The sequence below is a fragment of the Muntiacus reevesi genome, chromosome 10 (assembly GCF_963930625.1).
Source record: "Muntiacus reevesi chromosome 10, mMunRee1.1, whole genome shotgun sequence".
Classification (NCBI taxonomy): Eukaryota; Metazoa; Chordata; class Mammalia; order Artiodactyla; family Cervidae; genus Muntiacus; species Muntiacus reevesi.
In genome coordinates this window covers 42,293,965-42,309,381 of record NC_089258.1, presented here as the reverse complement: position 1 = coordinate 42,309,381, position 15,417 = coordinate 42,293,965, and the positions used below count along the sequence as shown (strand labels likewise).

General features: G+C 54.2%; 1 protein-coding gene across 1 annotated transcript in view; it reads left to right on the top strand.

The window, feature by feature from the left end:
- TPO (thyroid peroxidase) overlaps positions 1–15,417 on the top strand; it is a 37,952-nt gene that overhangs the window by 11,052 nt on the left and 11,483 nt on the right. The window contains exons 5-12 of the mRNA XM_065946511.1: positions 2,122–2,251; positions 3,801–4,007; positions 5,440–5,946; positions 6,968–7,223; positions 7,728–7,898; positions 8,640–8,877; positions 9,364–9,572; positions 10,047–10,217. Of these exons, the coding sequence (XP_065802583.1) occupies positions 2,122–2,251; positions 3,801–4,007; positions 5,440–5,946; positions 6,968–7,223; positions 7,728–7,898; positions 8,640–8,877; positions 9,364–9,572; positions 10,047–10,217 (1,889 nt within the window). The remainder of the gene's footprint in view (positions 1–2,121; positions 2,252–3,800; positions 4,008–5,439; positions 5,947–6,967; positions 7,224–7,727; positions 7,899–8,639; positions 8,878–9,363; positions 9,573–10,046; positions 10,218–15,417) is intronic.

Here is a 15,417-nt window from a genome sequence, read left to right as displayed (position 1 = left end):
GTCTATCAAGTCAGTGATGCCATCCAACCATTACATCCTCTGTTGTCCCCTTCTCCTCCCGCCTTCAATCTTTCCCAGCATCACAGTCTTTTCAAATGAGTCAGTTCTTCGCATCAGATGGCCAAAGTATTGGAGTTTCAGCCTCAGCATCAGTCCTTCCAATGAACACCCAGGACTGATCTCCTTTAGGATGGACTGGTTGGATCTCCTTGCTGTCCAAGGGACTCTCAAGAGTCTTCTCCAACACCACAGTTCAAAAGCATCAATTCTTCGGCACTCAGCTTTCTTCACCATCCAACTCTCACATCCATACATGACTACTGGGAAAACTATAGCTTTGACTAGATGGACCTTTGTTGGCAAAGTAACATCTGTGCTTTTTAAAATGCTATCTAGTTTGGTCATAGCTTTCCTTCCAAAGAGCAAGCATCTTTTAATTTCGTGGCTGCAGTCACCATTACAGTGATTTTGGAGCCCAAGAAAATAAAGTCTGTCACTGTTTCCATTGTTTCCTCATCTATTTGCCATGAAGTGATGGGACTGGATGCCACAGTCTTAGTTTTCTGAATGTCGAGTTTTAAGCCAGCTTTTTCACTCTCCTCTTTCACTTTCATCAAGAGGCTCTTTAGTTCTTCTTCACTTTCTGCCATAACGGTGGTGTCATCTGCATATCTGAGGTTATTGATAGTCCTCCTGGCAATCTTGATTCCAGCTTGTGCTTCATCCAGTCCAGCGTTTCTCATGATGTACTCTGCATATAAGTTAAATAAGCAGGGTGACAATATATAGCCTTGACGTACTCCTTTTCCTATTTGGAACCAGTCTGTTGTTTCATGTCCAGTTTTAACTGTTGCTTCCTGACCTGCATACAGATTTCTCAGGAGGCAGGTCAGGTGGTCTGGTATTCCCAGCTGTTTAAAGAACTTTCCAGACGTGATCCACCCAGTCAAAGGCTTTAGGGTAGTCAATAAAGCAGATTTTTTTTTTTGGAACTCTCTTGCTTTTTTGATGTTCTAATGGGTGTTGGCAATTTGATCTCTGGTTCCTCTGCCTTTTCTAAACCTAGCTTGAACATCTGGAAGTTCATAGTTCACGTACTGTAGAAGCCTGGCTTGGAGAATTTTGAGCATTACTTTGCTAGTGTGTGATGAGTGCATTTGTGCAGTAGTTTGAACACTCTTTGGCATTGCCTTTCTTTGGGACTGGAATGAAAACTGACCTTTTCCAGTTTGATTGATTCTTATCAATTGATTCTTATTACTACCTTAATGTTAATATTGATTCTTCTTAATACCTTTCTTCTTGAGGCATGTTCATGACACAAAAGGCAGGCTCAAAAGTCATTTGTAAAATCATAACGACATTAGGCAGAACTCTGTCTGAAGAGGAACTTTATGTTTTTGTCAATAAATCTTGACCAGTAGAACAAAACTACAGATCCGTCTAAGGAAAACATTCCCATCTTCCTCTTTGGCTGAGTCCATCTCGTTGTCTGATCCGCCAACCAAGTGACACTTCCTCTCTCTCAGACAAGGGCTGACTTATTTTTGATTCAGATAAATGTACGAATACAGCCGTCCCACTTCTGAACTGAGAGCGCTTCAGAAGTCAGCGACCTCACTTTCTAGCGGAAACTCTGTCCTCCAGGTAAACCCGGGCGACAGGAAAGGGCAGCTGCCCAGGCGGCTGCAGGGCGTCCTGAGGGCGGGTGCTCGGAGGAGAGGACTCGAGCGCGCCTCTGCGCGGGGCCCCGGGGTGCCTGTGGCGCCTCTGCGTTCCGGGGTGAGAGGCAGCCTCAGAGGAAGAGCGGGAGCTGGGCGGAGGGGGCGCCCGCACGCGGATGCGCAGCCCGCACCAGTTCAGGCGCTGGGCGAGGGGCACGTGCGGCTGCCGTGGAGGTCAGTTCTCGCGGGACCACCGCTGCCGCGCATCCGCCGAGCATCTCCGCCCCGCCGGGCGTGCGGCCCCCGCTGGACCAAAGGCTTCACCTCCGGTCCCCCCAGGGAGCAGCTGCACCTCGTGCCTTCACCCAGAGGCCGTGGCGCCAGGGCACAGCACCGGCCCGTCGCTGCCTCCCTCCGCCTGGACTCCAGCACAGCTCGCGCCCTTCTGTCTCCACAGAGACCACCCGCGCTGGGGAGCCTCCAACACAGCGCTGGCCAGATGGCTGCCCCCCGCCTACGAGGACGGCATCAGTGAGCCCCGAGGCTGGAACCCCCACCTCCTGCACAACGGCTTTCCCCTGCCCCCGGTCAGTGCCGCCGGAACAGGGCTGCAAGGGGTCTCAGAACTTGGCGAACCTCCCCTCCCCTGGGGGGGCCCAGCCTCTGATGGGACCTTGCTCCGCAGGGCAGGCCCTGCGGGTGCCCCTGTTGGGGGGGGGGGAGGGTGGGTACTTCCCTTGTACCCCGGGAACTGTGCTCTGACCAGCCAGAGAGTGGACCAACGCAGAGTCAAGTTACAATTATGAGCCCCGTTCAGAGATGCTCATAATTGATGAATTCACTCATTTATGCAAAGACGGCAATTTCTACCTACTCCCAGAGGCAAATCATTTGTCAGACTCACACCTAATCTGCTGATCCCTTGGGTCCAAAAGTGGGTCATCGGTCCCCAGCCTGACAGACTGCTTGGACGAATAAGGCAGTGGGTGGTTTCCACACTCCTTGGCTCATGGGCCCCCATGCCAGCAAGGCTGCATCTCTGTGCCTTTGCTCCAAAGTCGCATCTCCTGTGAGTCAGGGAAGGGTCTCAGGTTTTAAGGACCCATGTGGTTAGATCAGATCCCCCTGGAATCTAGGCTCGCCCCCAGCTCCAGGTCCTTACAGTCACCAAACCTGCCAAGTCCCGTGATGTTGCCATGGGCTCCAGGGATGCAGCCATGGACATCTCTGGGGGCCATCACCCTGCTATCAGTCCACCCTCGGATCCCAGAAATGTCAGACACAATCCATGTGCAAAACCCACCTACCTCATTCCAAGGCCCCCATCATCTCAGCCATCACAGCATCAACTCAGAATCCCAAATCTGATCTAACTCTCACCGTTTTCAGAGTCCCAAATCTCATCCTCTGAGTAATCTGAATCAGGGCTGGGGAAGCTCTGGGTGCGACCCCTCCTGGGGCAAAGCCTCCCTCCTTTGGGACCTGAGAAACCAGGAAGGAAGTCTGGCCCCAAAATGCAGTAGTGGGGCAAGCACAGGATAGCAGGCGTACCCGTACGGGGTCACAAACAGAGACGTGGAAAAAGAGCCACTGACACCAAACAGGTCTGAGCTCGGGCCAGGCAAACTCCACGGGCTTCAATGCTGGGGAGCAACCCTCGCCCTCACCCCCGGGCACCAGGCACCCCCTCTCAGCCATGGACGATCTGGAGCTAATCCCTGGAGGATTCAGTTTAATGTCCACGCCACTCCCGGAAGATGGATATTTTGTATTTTATTTACAAATGAAGAAACCAGTTGCTCAGTCGTGTCCGATTCTTTGTGACCTCAGGGACTGCAGCACGCCAGGTCTCCCTGTCCATCACCGACTCCCAGAGCTAACTCTCATATCTATCCAGTCAGTGATACCATCCAACCATCTCATCCTCTGTCGCCCCCTTCTCCTCCTGCCCTCTTGGCCCCAAATCAGCACAGAGCGATGAATCTTGAGGGGACAGTCGGGGGTCTCCAGGGCCCTAAGTGCGGCGTGGAGCCCCTGAGACGCAGGCTCGCCCTTGGCCCCTCACTGCCAGGTGCTGGCTTCCACACGCCCGCAGGCAGGTGGCTTCCGCACGTGACAGCTGGTCTGCCCCTCCAGGTCCGGGAGGTGACCCGACGCGTCCTACACGCCTCCAATGAGGCTGTGACGGACGACGACCAGTACTCCGACCTCCTGACGGCGTGGGGCCAGTACATCGACCACGACATTGCCTTCACGCCGCAGAGCACGGGCCCCTCTGCCCCCGGGGCGGGGGCTGACTGCCAGCTGACCTGCAAGCCCCAAAGCCCGTGCTTTCCCATACAGGTAGGATTTCTGAACGTCCCTCACTTTATTATGAAACTAACAGAAACCACGTTAAAATCTCAAACACGGGTCACTCTTTGTACTGTTCCCAGGTCGGGGGGGGGGGGCGGGTGTTTAGGGCTGTGATGAATTTCCTGTGTTTTCTGCCAGAAAGTATCTGCACATGTATGGGTATGAAATTATCTGTATGGGCATTTCCTGGTGGTACAGAGGCTAGAGTGCCAGTTCGGTCCTTGGTGGGGGAACTGAGACCCCACAGAGCCAGGAAAAAAAAAAAGAAATGAAAATTATCTGTGTGTGTGTGTTTATACCTTATTTGGTGGCTCAGTGGTTTATAAAGGATCCACCTGCCAGTGCAGGAGACACAGGTTTGATCCCAGGTCAGGAAGATCCCTTGGAGAAGGAAGGGCAACCCACTCCAGTATACTTGCCTGGAGAATCCCATGGACAGAGGAGCCTGGCGGGTTATGGTCCATGGGGCCACAAAGAGTCAGACACGACTGAGCATACACACACACCTTCCTCACATCTCTTGTGTCCTACTGCGTGCATGATGTGAACACGGCGTGAGCCGCTTACTAATAAACCTTACACACGGCTCCACGTCATCAAATGGACAGAAACTGGGCTGTTAAATGACCCTCATTACCCAACTGTGTTCAAATTACAACTTATTTAACCAGTTTGCTTATTGGTGAGCATTGGGGTTGGTTGCTTCCGCTTTGTGGCTATTGTCAGCTGTCACACGTAGCCAAGCAGAGAACAGCCCTGCCCTGAATCCTCAGCGCACCTGCCTTCCTAACAGACCCCTGGGATTCAACCGCTAGCTTTCAGGCAGGAGCCTAGGAACTTCTGACAGAGCTAGCAGAACCGTTCTCTGTTAATATTCTTCTGGTTTCCCCCCTGCCTGCAAGGAAGGAGATGTACAGGTAGGGTTTTTACTGTTCTTCTCCTACAGTGACTTCTCCTAAGAAAGAATCTCTGAGGCTGGCAAGGGACATTTCCTCCCCTTGAGCAAAGAATGCATGGGCTGGGAGTACTCACCCACATTTACTCCATAAACCTTAGCTCAGCAGCATTCCCCACTAGGAGCCCTGCGCTAGGAAGGGCTGGAGAGACGCGGGCCCCACCCAGGAGGAGCTTCCTGGTTGGGGGAGAGGCAAGGAGAGCCAGCAAATGGGCCGCTCCCCAAGCCTCACACCCACACTGCTGGAATCCGCAGGGGTGTCCCCCAGGGCGGGGCAAAACCAGAGGGAAGTTTGGGGCAGCGGGCGTCTGCGCAGCTGCGCGTCAGTCCGATACCCCTGACCTGGGGTAGGGCTGCGCACAGGCTGGCACAGAAAGGCCGATGCCGTCGGATCTGGGCAGCCCGAGCGCCTAGCGCCTCTGGGGAGGGACCCAGGACGCGCTAACCGGACTCCCGCTCTCCCAGCTCCCGGCGAACGCTGCGGGCCCCGTCTGTCTGCCCTTTTACCGCTCCACGGCCGCCTGCGGCACCGGGACCCAAGGCGCCTTATTCGGCAACCTGTCTTCCGCCAACCCGCGCCAGCAGATGAATGGGCTGACCTCGTTCCTGGACGCGTCCACCGTGTACGGCAGCTCCGCGGCCTCGGAGCGGCGGCTGCGGAACTGGACCAGCGCCGAGGGCCTGCTGCGCGTCAACGCGCGCTACCGGGACGCGGGACGCGCCTTCCTGCCCTTCGCGCCGCCGTCCGCGCCCCGCGCTTGCGCGCCCCAGCCCGGCGCCCCGGGAACCCGCGCACCTTGCTTCCTGGCCGGCGACGGCCGCGCCAGCGAGGTCCCCGCCCTGGCAGCCCTGCACACGCTGTGGCTGCGGGAGCACAACCGCCTGGCCGCGGCGCTCAAGGCCCTCAACGCGCACTGGAGCGCGGACACCGCCTACCAGGAGGCGCGCAAGGTGGTGGGCGCGCTGCACCAGGTGCGGGGGGGCCTTGTGAGCGCCGCGCCTGGGTGCGCGCGGGGCTGCGCGGGCCCCCGGGGCGAGATTTATACCCCCCCCCCAATTCTGAAACACTAAGGCCCGGGCGGCCCCGTGGAAGCCCCGCATCCCCTGGAAGGTCGGTTATCCCTCTGGCGGTGATCGTTCCGCAGGAGACCGCGGCCGCCGCAGCTGCAGTAATGCACGGCCCACCGGTGCTCCTCAGATGCCAAGGCCATTCTAAGTGCTGCGGGGGTTTTAACTCATTTAATCCTCGTGGAAACCCTTTGAGAGGGATTCCCCAATTACTGTGATTTATTTTGGAGATAATGGAGAAAATAAAAAGGGAAAGCAATCTGAATGAGATTCACAAATTAGCAAAAAGATGATTATGATATTTTAAACCTCAAATCAGAGGATGTTGAATGGAGTGTCAAGTTGGCCATTCTCAGTTGAGTGATGTTGGAAAAATTACTTGCACCCGACAGACACCATTACTGAGTCCACAGGTCTCACGGGGCTGATGGAGGGCCTTGTTTTAAGTCGGTGGTGTCCACTCACCGGTCTCTGATGTGGGCGCTCCTGCAGCAGACCCTGGACAGCAGCCCTTTAACCCCTGCGTGACCCTGTAGATCCTGTGTTACAAAGGAGGAAGGCGGGTCTTGTCCAGGTCCACATGGCGACCTCGAGATGGGATGGGCCTGCTCCTTGTCTGCCTTTGATCCAGGGAAGCCCAGGCACCGAGGGGTCAGAGCAGAGGCCGCTGAGCTCTGCTGGGCCAGGCCTGCTCAGAAGGCATCTGGAACTGTCTCTGACCCAACTCCACAAAGGCCGAGAACTCGGGAATTTATTTGGAACAGATAGAGCTCCTGTCTCCTCCTCCCCTGCCAGGTGGCATGATCCCCAAAGACAACTCCCGGGTGCGGCGGCCCCCGGGCTCGTGCAGGAAGAAACCCCTCCCCGTGGCCCAGGCCGGGACCCCGTGTCGGGCCGGCTCCCACCAGCGCTCCTCTGTCCACAGATCATCACGCTGCGCGATTACACCCCCAGAATCCTGGGCCCCGAGGCCTTTGGGCGGCATGTGGGCCCCTACAGGGGCTACGACCCCAGCGTGGACCCCACCGTCTCCAACGTGTTCTCCACGGCCGCCTTCCGCTTCGGCCACGCCACCATCCACCCGCTGGTGCGGCGGCTGGACGCCGGCTTCCAGGAGGGCCCGGGGCCCCGCCTGCTGCTGAGGGACGCTTTCTTCCGGCCCTGGCGGCTCCTCGAGGAAGGTGGGCCCGCCCTCGAGAAGAGGGGCCGGGTGGCATCCTGCCTGCTGGCTAGACGCCCTGGAGAGAAGCAGCACAGCCAAAGTGCTTTTTAAACGGCAAACCCTGTTCATCAGACTCTCCGGTGTTCCGGGTTTCTAGAACTCCCAGGCAGGGCCCTGGGCGCCTTCAGCCCTCTGGGCTTCCTTCACTGGTCTGCGCTTTAGACTCAGCGAGCGCTTCCTTCTGCTGTAAAGTTTCTGTGGCTCAGAAACGAGCACAACCGCCCTGCCCCTGAGACACCACCTGGTCCCTTCCGACGCACATCGTGGTCGGACTGTTGGGGTCCGGAAGGGGGACTCCATCATAAGGCAGCACCCTAAGGGCTGGGAGACTGGGATCCCTGGCGGGGGTGGTTCCTGAGCTCATGAGAGACGTTTGTTCCGAAGCAGCCAACTTTGCCATCGAGGCCTGTTCTGTTTCCCAGGACTCAGCTGAGGGTGCACCTTTCTTCTCTGTCACCTCCAGGCGGCGTGGACCCCGTCATGCGGGGCCTGCTGGCAAGACCAGCCAAGCTGCAGGTGCAGGACCAGCTGCTGAACGAGGAGCTGACAGAGAGGTTGTTCGTGCTCTCAGACGCAGGGACCCTGGACCTGGCATCCATCAACCTGCAGCGGGGCCGGGACCACGGGCTGCCAGGTGGGCCTCCATACGCAGCGAGTCAAACCTGCGGCTTTGCCCACATCCAAGAAGCGGCTTGTAAGGCACATTAGTCGTGAGACTGAAGGCCGTTCAGCTTTTCTCGGACACTGGAGCAGCCGATGTCCTGAGCGGCTGCTCGGGGAAGGGGCCCAGGTGTCCAGGGGGAGCGAGTCGGGGAAGCGAGGCTGTTTCCCGACACACAGCAGCAGGTCGGGCCCCAGGAAGCAGTGTCCACCTCCCCCGACCCTCTCTGACCCTCCTCGGGGCCAGTGGGCGCTACCCCAGTGCCTCCAGGCTGTCGCCGGTCCAGTCTCCTGGTCGCTGGGGAGAGTAAAGACCCTCTCGTCAGGCCTAGACTCTGTGATAAAGACACAACAGCGCTGAGTGCCCGGGGAGGGAGACAGGAGTCTACCAGGCGTCCCTGGCGGAGAGCAGGGATGCCCACTGCCCAGAGTGCGTGTCCCAGAGCCTGTCACAGCACTGGGCTGCGGCGGAGCCCTCCTGGGGGAACCGCCCAGGCCAGCAGCGAGCAGCAGGGCAGGACTCCCCGCTGGTCTGTGGCTAGGCTCCGGGAGACCCCGCCACCCCCAGGGCTGGAACCGTCTGGCCCGAGGTTTGCCGGACCAGGGGCCTAGAGGCGCTGCTGTGGCCAGGATCCTGCAGCGACAGCCGCAGCTGGCGGGCGGGCGGGGGGCGTCCAGACCCCGGGGACAGGCGGCCTTGGCCCTCTCCCCGCAGGGTACAACGAGTGGCGGCAGTTCTGCGGCTTGTCCAGGCTGGAGACCCGGGCTGACCTGGGCACGGCCACTGCCAACGAGAGCGTGGCGGACAGAATCCTGGACCTGTACGGGCACCCCGACAACATGGATGTGTGGCTGGGAGGCCTGGCGGAGAGCTTCCTTCCGGGGGCACGGACCGGTCCGCTGTTCGCCTGCCTCGTGGGAAAGCAGATGAAGGCCCTGAGGGATGGTGACCGGTAGGGGCCCCAACCAGCTCCCTCTGAGGGGCCAGGGCGGGCGGTGCAGAGGGCTCCCCTCGCAGGAAGGGGTTTCACACTACAGAGCGAGGGGCCCTCAGGTCTGGCTCTGGGCTCTGATGGCAGTGCGTTGTCTGGCGAGAAAGGGAGCCTATCTCCAGCACTGGGATTGCCCTGCAATCCGTCCATCGGGCTGGGGGAGGGCCCCAGGCAGATCCTGCAGGGCAGGCCCTGCTGAGGCTGCAGCCTGTCCTGAGGCTGCAGGCGCTCCTGAGGCTGCAGGCCCTCCTGAGGCTGCAGGCCCTCCGCCTCATCGTCACCACCTGGTAGGGCTGGCCCTGCCCCCGAGACCCCCGTCGGCCCGGCGCGGTGCCCTGTGGGGGGTCTCAGGCCACTGCGGGGGCAGTGTGGGCACCGGGTGGGCAGGCGTGGTCGGCGGCCCAGCCGGCGCTCTCACAGGAGTGTCCTCGCGCGTGTCCCCCGCAGGTTCTGGTGGGAGCACCGCGCAGTGTTCACGGAGGCCCAGCGGCGTGAGCTGGGCCAGCACTCGCTGTCCCGCGTCATCTGCGACAACACCGGCCTCACCCGCGTGCCCCGCGACGCCTTCCAGGTGGCGCAGTGGCCCCGGGACTTCGAGTCATGTGACCGCATCCCGGGCATGGACCTGCGCGCCTGGCGGGAGGCGCCCCCTCCAGGTACCGGAACCGCGAGCTTCTCTTCGGAGGTCACGGAAGGGGCCTGGGGGCGGGAGCCCCGTGTCTCGGAGGGGAGGGGAGGGGAGGCTTGGTCTGGGGGCGCTTCTTGCTCGGCTGCTCCCTGGGGCACAGCCCCTACCTGCCCAGGAGCCACTGCGGCTCCCAGCCTCAGAGGGTGGCCAGATGGCTGAGCCCCGTCCCCGCCATGCGCCATGTGGACTGTGGTCGCACTTGATTAACGGGGTTCCGGGGGGTGGGCGGGAAGCCTGGGCAAGGCTGATACAAGGGGAGGAGTTAGAGGCCTGACCGGGGCAGGGGGCGGCGGAGGGCCAGAGCTGGGCGGGGCCCGGAGCTGCGTCCTGCCTGGCGGAAGAAGACTGGGGACCTGATCCTGGGGGCTGGGGGGTGCAGCCCCGGAGGAGGGACCGGAAGGCGTGCTGCGCTGACTGTGGTCCCTGGCGCCCGGTCGCCCAGGCGACGCCTGCGGCTTCCCGGACACAGTGGAGAACGGGGGCTTCCTGCTCTGCGAGGAGTCTGGCCGGCGGGTCCTGGTGTTCTCCTGTCGTCACGGATTCCAGCTCCACGGGCCGGAGCAGATCACCTGCACGCCGCGCGGCTGGAACTCCCAGCCCCCGGTCTGTCGAGGTCAGTGGCTCAACGTGTGTGTCTCTGCAAGACTTGACTGCTGAGTCTGCATTTTCAAATAACTTGTAAAGTATCACAGTATAACATAATATACTGTTCATACTGTTCATGGGGTTCTCAAGGCAGGAATACTGAAGTGGTTTGCCATTCCCTTCTCCAGTGGGCCATATTTTGTCAGAACTCTCCACCAAGACCTGTCCGTCTCCGGTGGCCCTACATGGCATGGCTCATAGTTTCATTGAGTTACACAAGGCTGTGGTCCACGTGATTAGACTGATTAGTTTTCTGCGATTGTGGTTTTCAGTCTGTTTGCCCTCTGATGGAGAAGGATAGGAGGCTTATGGAAGCTTCCTGATGGGACAGACAGGTCGGTAGGTGCCCAGTATGCTCCTGGAGATCAGTGGGGAAATAACTGCAGAAAAAATGAAGAGACGGAGCCAAAGCAAGAACAACACCCAGTTGTGGATGTGACTGGTGATGGAAGCAAGGCTCGATGCTGTAAAGAGCAATATTGCATAGGAACCTGGAATGTTAGGTCCATGAATTAAGGCAAATTGGAAGTGGTCCAATAGGAGATGGCAAGAGTGAATGTCAACATTTTAGGAATCAGCAAACTAAAATGGACTGTAATGGGTGAATTTAACTCAGATGACAATTATATCTCCTACTGTGGGCAGGAACCCCTTAGAAGAAATGGAGTAGCCATCATAGTCAACAAAAGAGTCCGAAATGCAGTACTTGGATGTAATCTCAAAAATGACAGAATGATCTCAGTTCGTTTCCAAGGCAAACCATTCAATATCATGGTGATTCAAGTCTATGCCATGAGCAGTAATGCTGAAGAAGCTGATGTTGAACAGTTCTATGAACCTACAAGACTTTTTAGAACTAACACCCAGAAAAGATGTCCTTTTCATTACAAGGGACTGGAGTGCAAAAGGAGGAAGTTAAGAAACACCTGGAGAAACAGGCAAATTTGGCCTTGGAGTACAGAATGAAGCAGGTCAAAGGCTAATAGAGTTTTGGCAAGAGAACGCACTGGTCATAGCAAACACCCTTTTAAGCAACACAAGAGAAGACTCTACACATGGACATCACCAGATGGTCAACACCAAAATGAGATTGACTATATTCTTTGCAGCCAAAGATGGAGAAGCTCTATACAGTCAGCAAAACATGACCAGGAGCTGACTGTGGCTCAGATCATAAACTCCTTATTGCCAAATTCAGACTTAAATTGAAAAAGGTAGGGAAAACCACTAGACCATTCAAGTATGACCTAAATAAAATCCCTTAGGATTACAAAGTGTAACTGAAAAATAGATTTAAGGGACTAGATCTGAAAGAGTGCCTGAAGAACTATGGACGGAGGTTCGTGACATTGTACAGGAGACAGGGAGCAAGACCATCCCCAAGAAAAAGAAATGCAAAGAAGCAAAATGGCTGTCTGAGGAGGCCTTACAAATAGCTGTGAAAAGAAAAGTGAAAAGCAAAGGAGAAACGGAAAGATATACCCACTTGAGTGCAGAGTTCCAAAGAATAGCAAGAAGAGATAAGAAAGGCTTCCTTAGAGATCAATGCAAAGTAATAGAGGAAAACAACAGAATGGGAAAGACTAGAGATCTCTTCAAGAAAATTAGAGATACCAAGGGAACATTTCATGCAAATATGGGCTCAATAAAGGATAGAAATGGTATAGACCTAACAGAAGCAGAAGATATTAAGAAGAGGTGGCAAGAATACACAGAAGAAGTGTACAAAAAAGATCTTCATGACCCAGATAATCATGATGGTGTGATCACTCACCTAGAGCCAGAATCCCGGCTCCACTCACCGCATCCTGGAATGTGAAGTCAAGTGGGTCTTAGGAAGTATCACTATGAACAAAGCTAGTGGAGGTGATGGAATTCCAGTTGAGCTAGTTCAAATCCTAGAAGATGATGCTGTGAAAGTGCTGCATTCAATATGCCAGCAAATTTGGAAACTCAGCAGTGGCCACAGGATTGGAAAAGGTCAGTTTTCATTCCAATCCCTAAGAAAGGAAATGCCAAAGAACGTTCAAACTACCACACAGTTGCACTCATCTCACACACTAGTAAAGTAATGCTCAAAATTCTCCAGGCCAAGCTTCAACAATACATGAACCATGAACTTCCAGATGTTCAAGCTGGTTTTAGAAAAGGCAGAGGAACCAGAGATCAAATTGCCAACATCCACTGGATCATCGAAAAAGCAAGAGAATTCCAGGAAAACATCGATTTCTGCTTTATTGACTACGCCAAAGCCTTCGACTGTGTGGACCACAACAAACTGTGGAAAATTCTGAAAGAGATGGGAATACCAGACCACCTGACCTGCCTCTTGAGAAACCTGTGTGCAGGTCAGGAAGCAACAGTTAGAACTGGACATGGAACAACAGACTGGTTCCAAATAGGAAAAGGAATCTGCCAAGGCTGTATGTTGTCACCCTGCTTATTTAACTTATATGCAGAGTACATCATGAGAAACGCTGGGCTGGATGAAGCACAATTGGCAGTGGAATCAAAATTGCTGGGAGAAATATCAATAACCTCAGATATGCAGATGACACCACCCTTATGGCAGAAAACAAAAAGGAACTAAAAAGCTTCTTGATGAAAGTGAAAGAGGAGAGTGAAAAAGCTGGCTTAAAGCTCAACATTCAGAAAACTAAGATCATGGCATCTGGTCCCATCACTTCATGGGAAATAGATGGATAAACAGTGGAAACAGTGGCAGATTTGTTTTTTGGGGCTCCAAAATCACTGCAGATGGTGACTGCAGCCATGAAATAAAAAGATGCTTACTCCTTGGAAGAAAAGTCATGACCAACCTAGTTAGTTCAATTGCTCAGTCGTGTCTGACTCTTTGCAACCCCATGAACCCGGCCTCCCTGTTCATCACCAACTCCCCCGGAGTCCACCCAAACCCATATCCATTGAGTTGGTGATGCCATCCAACCATCTCATCCTCTGTTGTCCCCTTCTCCTCCTGCCCTCAATCTTTCCCAGCATCAGGGTCTTTTCCAATGAGTCAGCTCTTTGCATCAGGTGGCCAAAGTATTGGAGTTTCAGCTTCAACATCAGTCCTTCCAATGAACACCCAGGACTGATCTCCTTTGGGATGGACTGGTTGGATCTCTTTGCAGTCCAGGGGACTCTCAAGAGTCTTCTCCAACACCACAGTTCAAAAGCATCAATTCTTCAGTGCTCAGCTTTCTTTATAGTTCAACTCTCACATCCATACATGACCACTGGAAAAACCATAGCCTTGACTAGACAGACCTTTGTTGGCAAAGTAATGTCTCTGCTTTTTAATATGCTGTCTAGGTTGCTCATAACTTTCCTCCTAAGGAGCAAGCATCTTTTAATATCATGGCTGCAATCACCATCTGCAGTGATTTTGGAGCCAGAAAAATAAAGTCAGCCACTGTTTCCCCATCTATTTGCTGTGAAGTGATGGGACTGGATGCCATGATCTTAGTTTTCTGAATGTTGAGCTTTAAGCCAGCTTTTTCACTCTCCTCTTTCACTTTCATCAAGAAGCTTTTTAGTTCCTTTTCGTTTTCTGCCATAAGGGTGGTGTCATCTGCATATCTGAGGTTATTGATATTTCTCCCAGTAATCTTGATTCCAGCTGTGCTTCTTCCAGCCCAACGTTTCTCATGATGTACTCTGCATATAAGTTAAATAAGCATAGTGACAATATACAGCCTTGACGTACTCCTTTTCCTATTTGGAAGCAGTCTGCTTTTTCATGTCCAGTTCTGTTGCTTCCTGACCTGCACACAGGTTTCTCAAGAGGCAGGTCAGGTGGTCTGGTATTCCCATCTCTTTCAGAATTTCCCACAGTTTATTGTGATCCACACAGTCAAAGGCTTTGGCGTAGTCAATAAAGCAGAAATAGATATTTTTCTGGAATTCTCTTGCTTTTTTGATGATCCAGTGGATGTTGACAATTTGATCTCTGGTTCCTCTGCCTTTTCTAAAACCAGCTTGAACATCTGGAAGTTCATGGTTCACGTATTGCTGAACACTGGCTTGGAGAATTTTAAGCATCACTTCACTCGTGTGTGAGATGAGTGCAACTGTGCAGTAGTTTTGAGCATTCTTTGGCATTTCCTTTCTTAGGGATTGGAATGAAAACTGACCTTTTCCAATCCTGTGGCCACTGCTGAGTTTCCAAATTTGCTGGCATATTGAATGCAGCACTTTCACAGCATCATCTTCTAGGATTTGAACTAGCTCAACTGGAGTTCCATCACCAAACTAGACAGCATATTAAAAAGCAGAGACATTACTAACAAAGGTCCGACTAGTCAAGGCTATGGTTTCTCCAGTAGTCATGTATGGATGTGAGAGTTGGACTGTAAGGAAAGCTGAGCAGCAAAGAATTGATGCTTTTGAACTGTGGTGTTGGAGACGACCCTTTAGAGTCCCTTGGACTGCAAAGAGATCCAACCAGTCCATCCTAAAGGAGATCAGTCCTGAATATTCACTGGAAGGACTGATGTTGAAGCTGAAACTCCAATACTTTGGCCACCTGATGCAAAGAGCTGACTCATTTGACAAGACTGTGATGCTGGGAAAGATTGAGGGCGGGAGAAGGGGACGACACTCCGGGAGTTGGTGGACAGGGAAGCCTGGCGTGGTGCAGTCCATGGGGTCGCAAAGAGTCGGACAGGACTGAGCTACTGAAGTGAACTGAACTGAACATAATATAAATTATGTAATATAATTTGTGTGCAAGCATGCGTGCTAAGCCACTTCAGTCATATCTGACCCTTTGTGACCCCATGGACTGTTGCCCACGAGGTTCCTCTGTCCCTGGGGATTCTCCAGGCAGGAATAGTGGAGTGGGTTGCCATGGCTTCCTCCAGGGGATCTTCCCAACCCAGGGATCAAACCCTGCATCTCCTGCCCTGGTAGGAGGGTTCCTTACCACTAGCACCAGCCCATTATAACTTGTATAATATAGCATATCACATTATAATGTAAAATAACTTACATCATATGGTATAGCAGCTAACTTCAACTTAAAAAAAGAACTGAAAGCAAACCCCCAATGCATGCACACATAAGTGTAACTCACGCAGAAGTGCCTCTGGGTATCATTGCCTTCCAGGGACTGTTTGCCTGGATAAAGGATGCCCTCCCAGGGGCCCCCGTCCCTCAGTCATCTT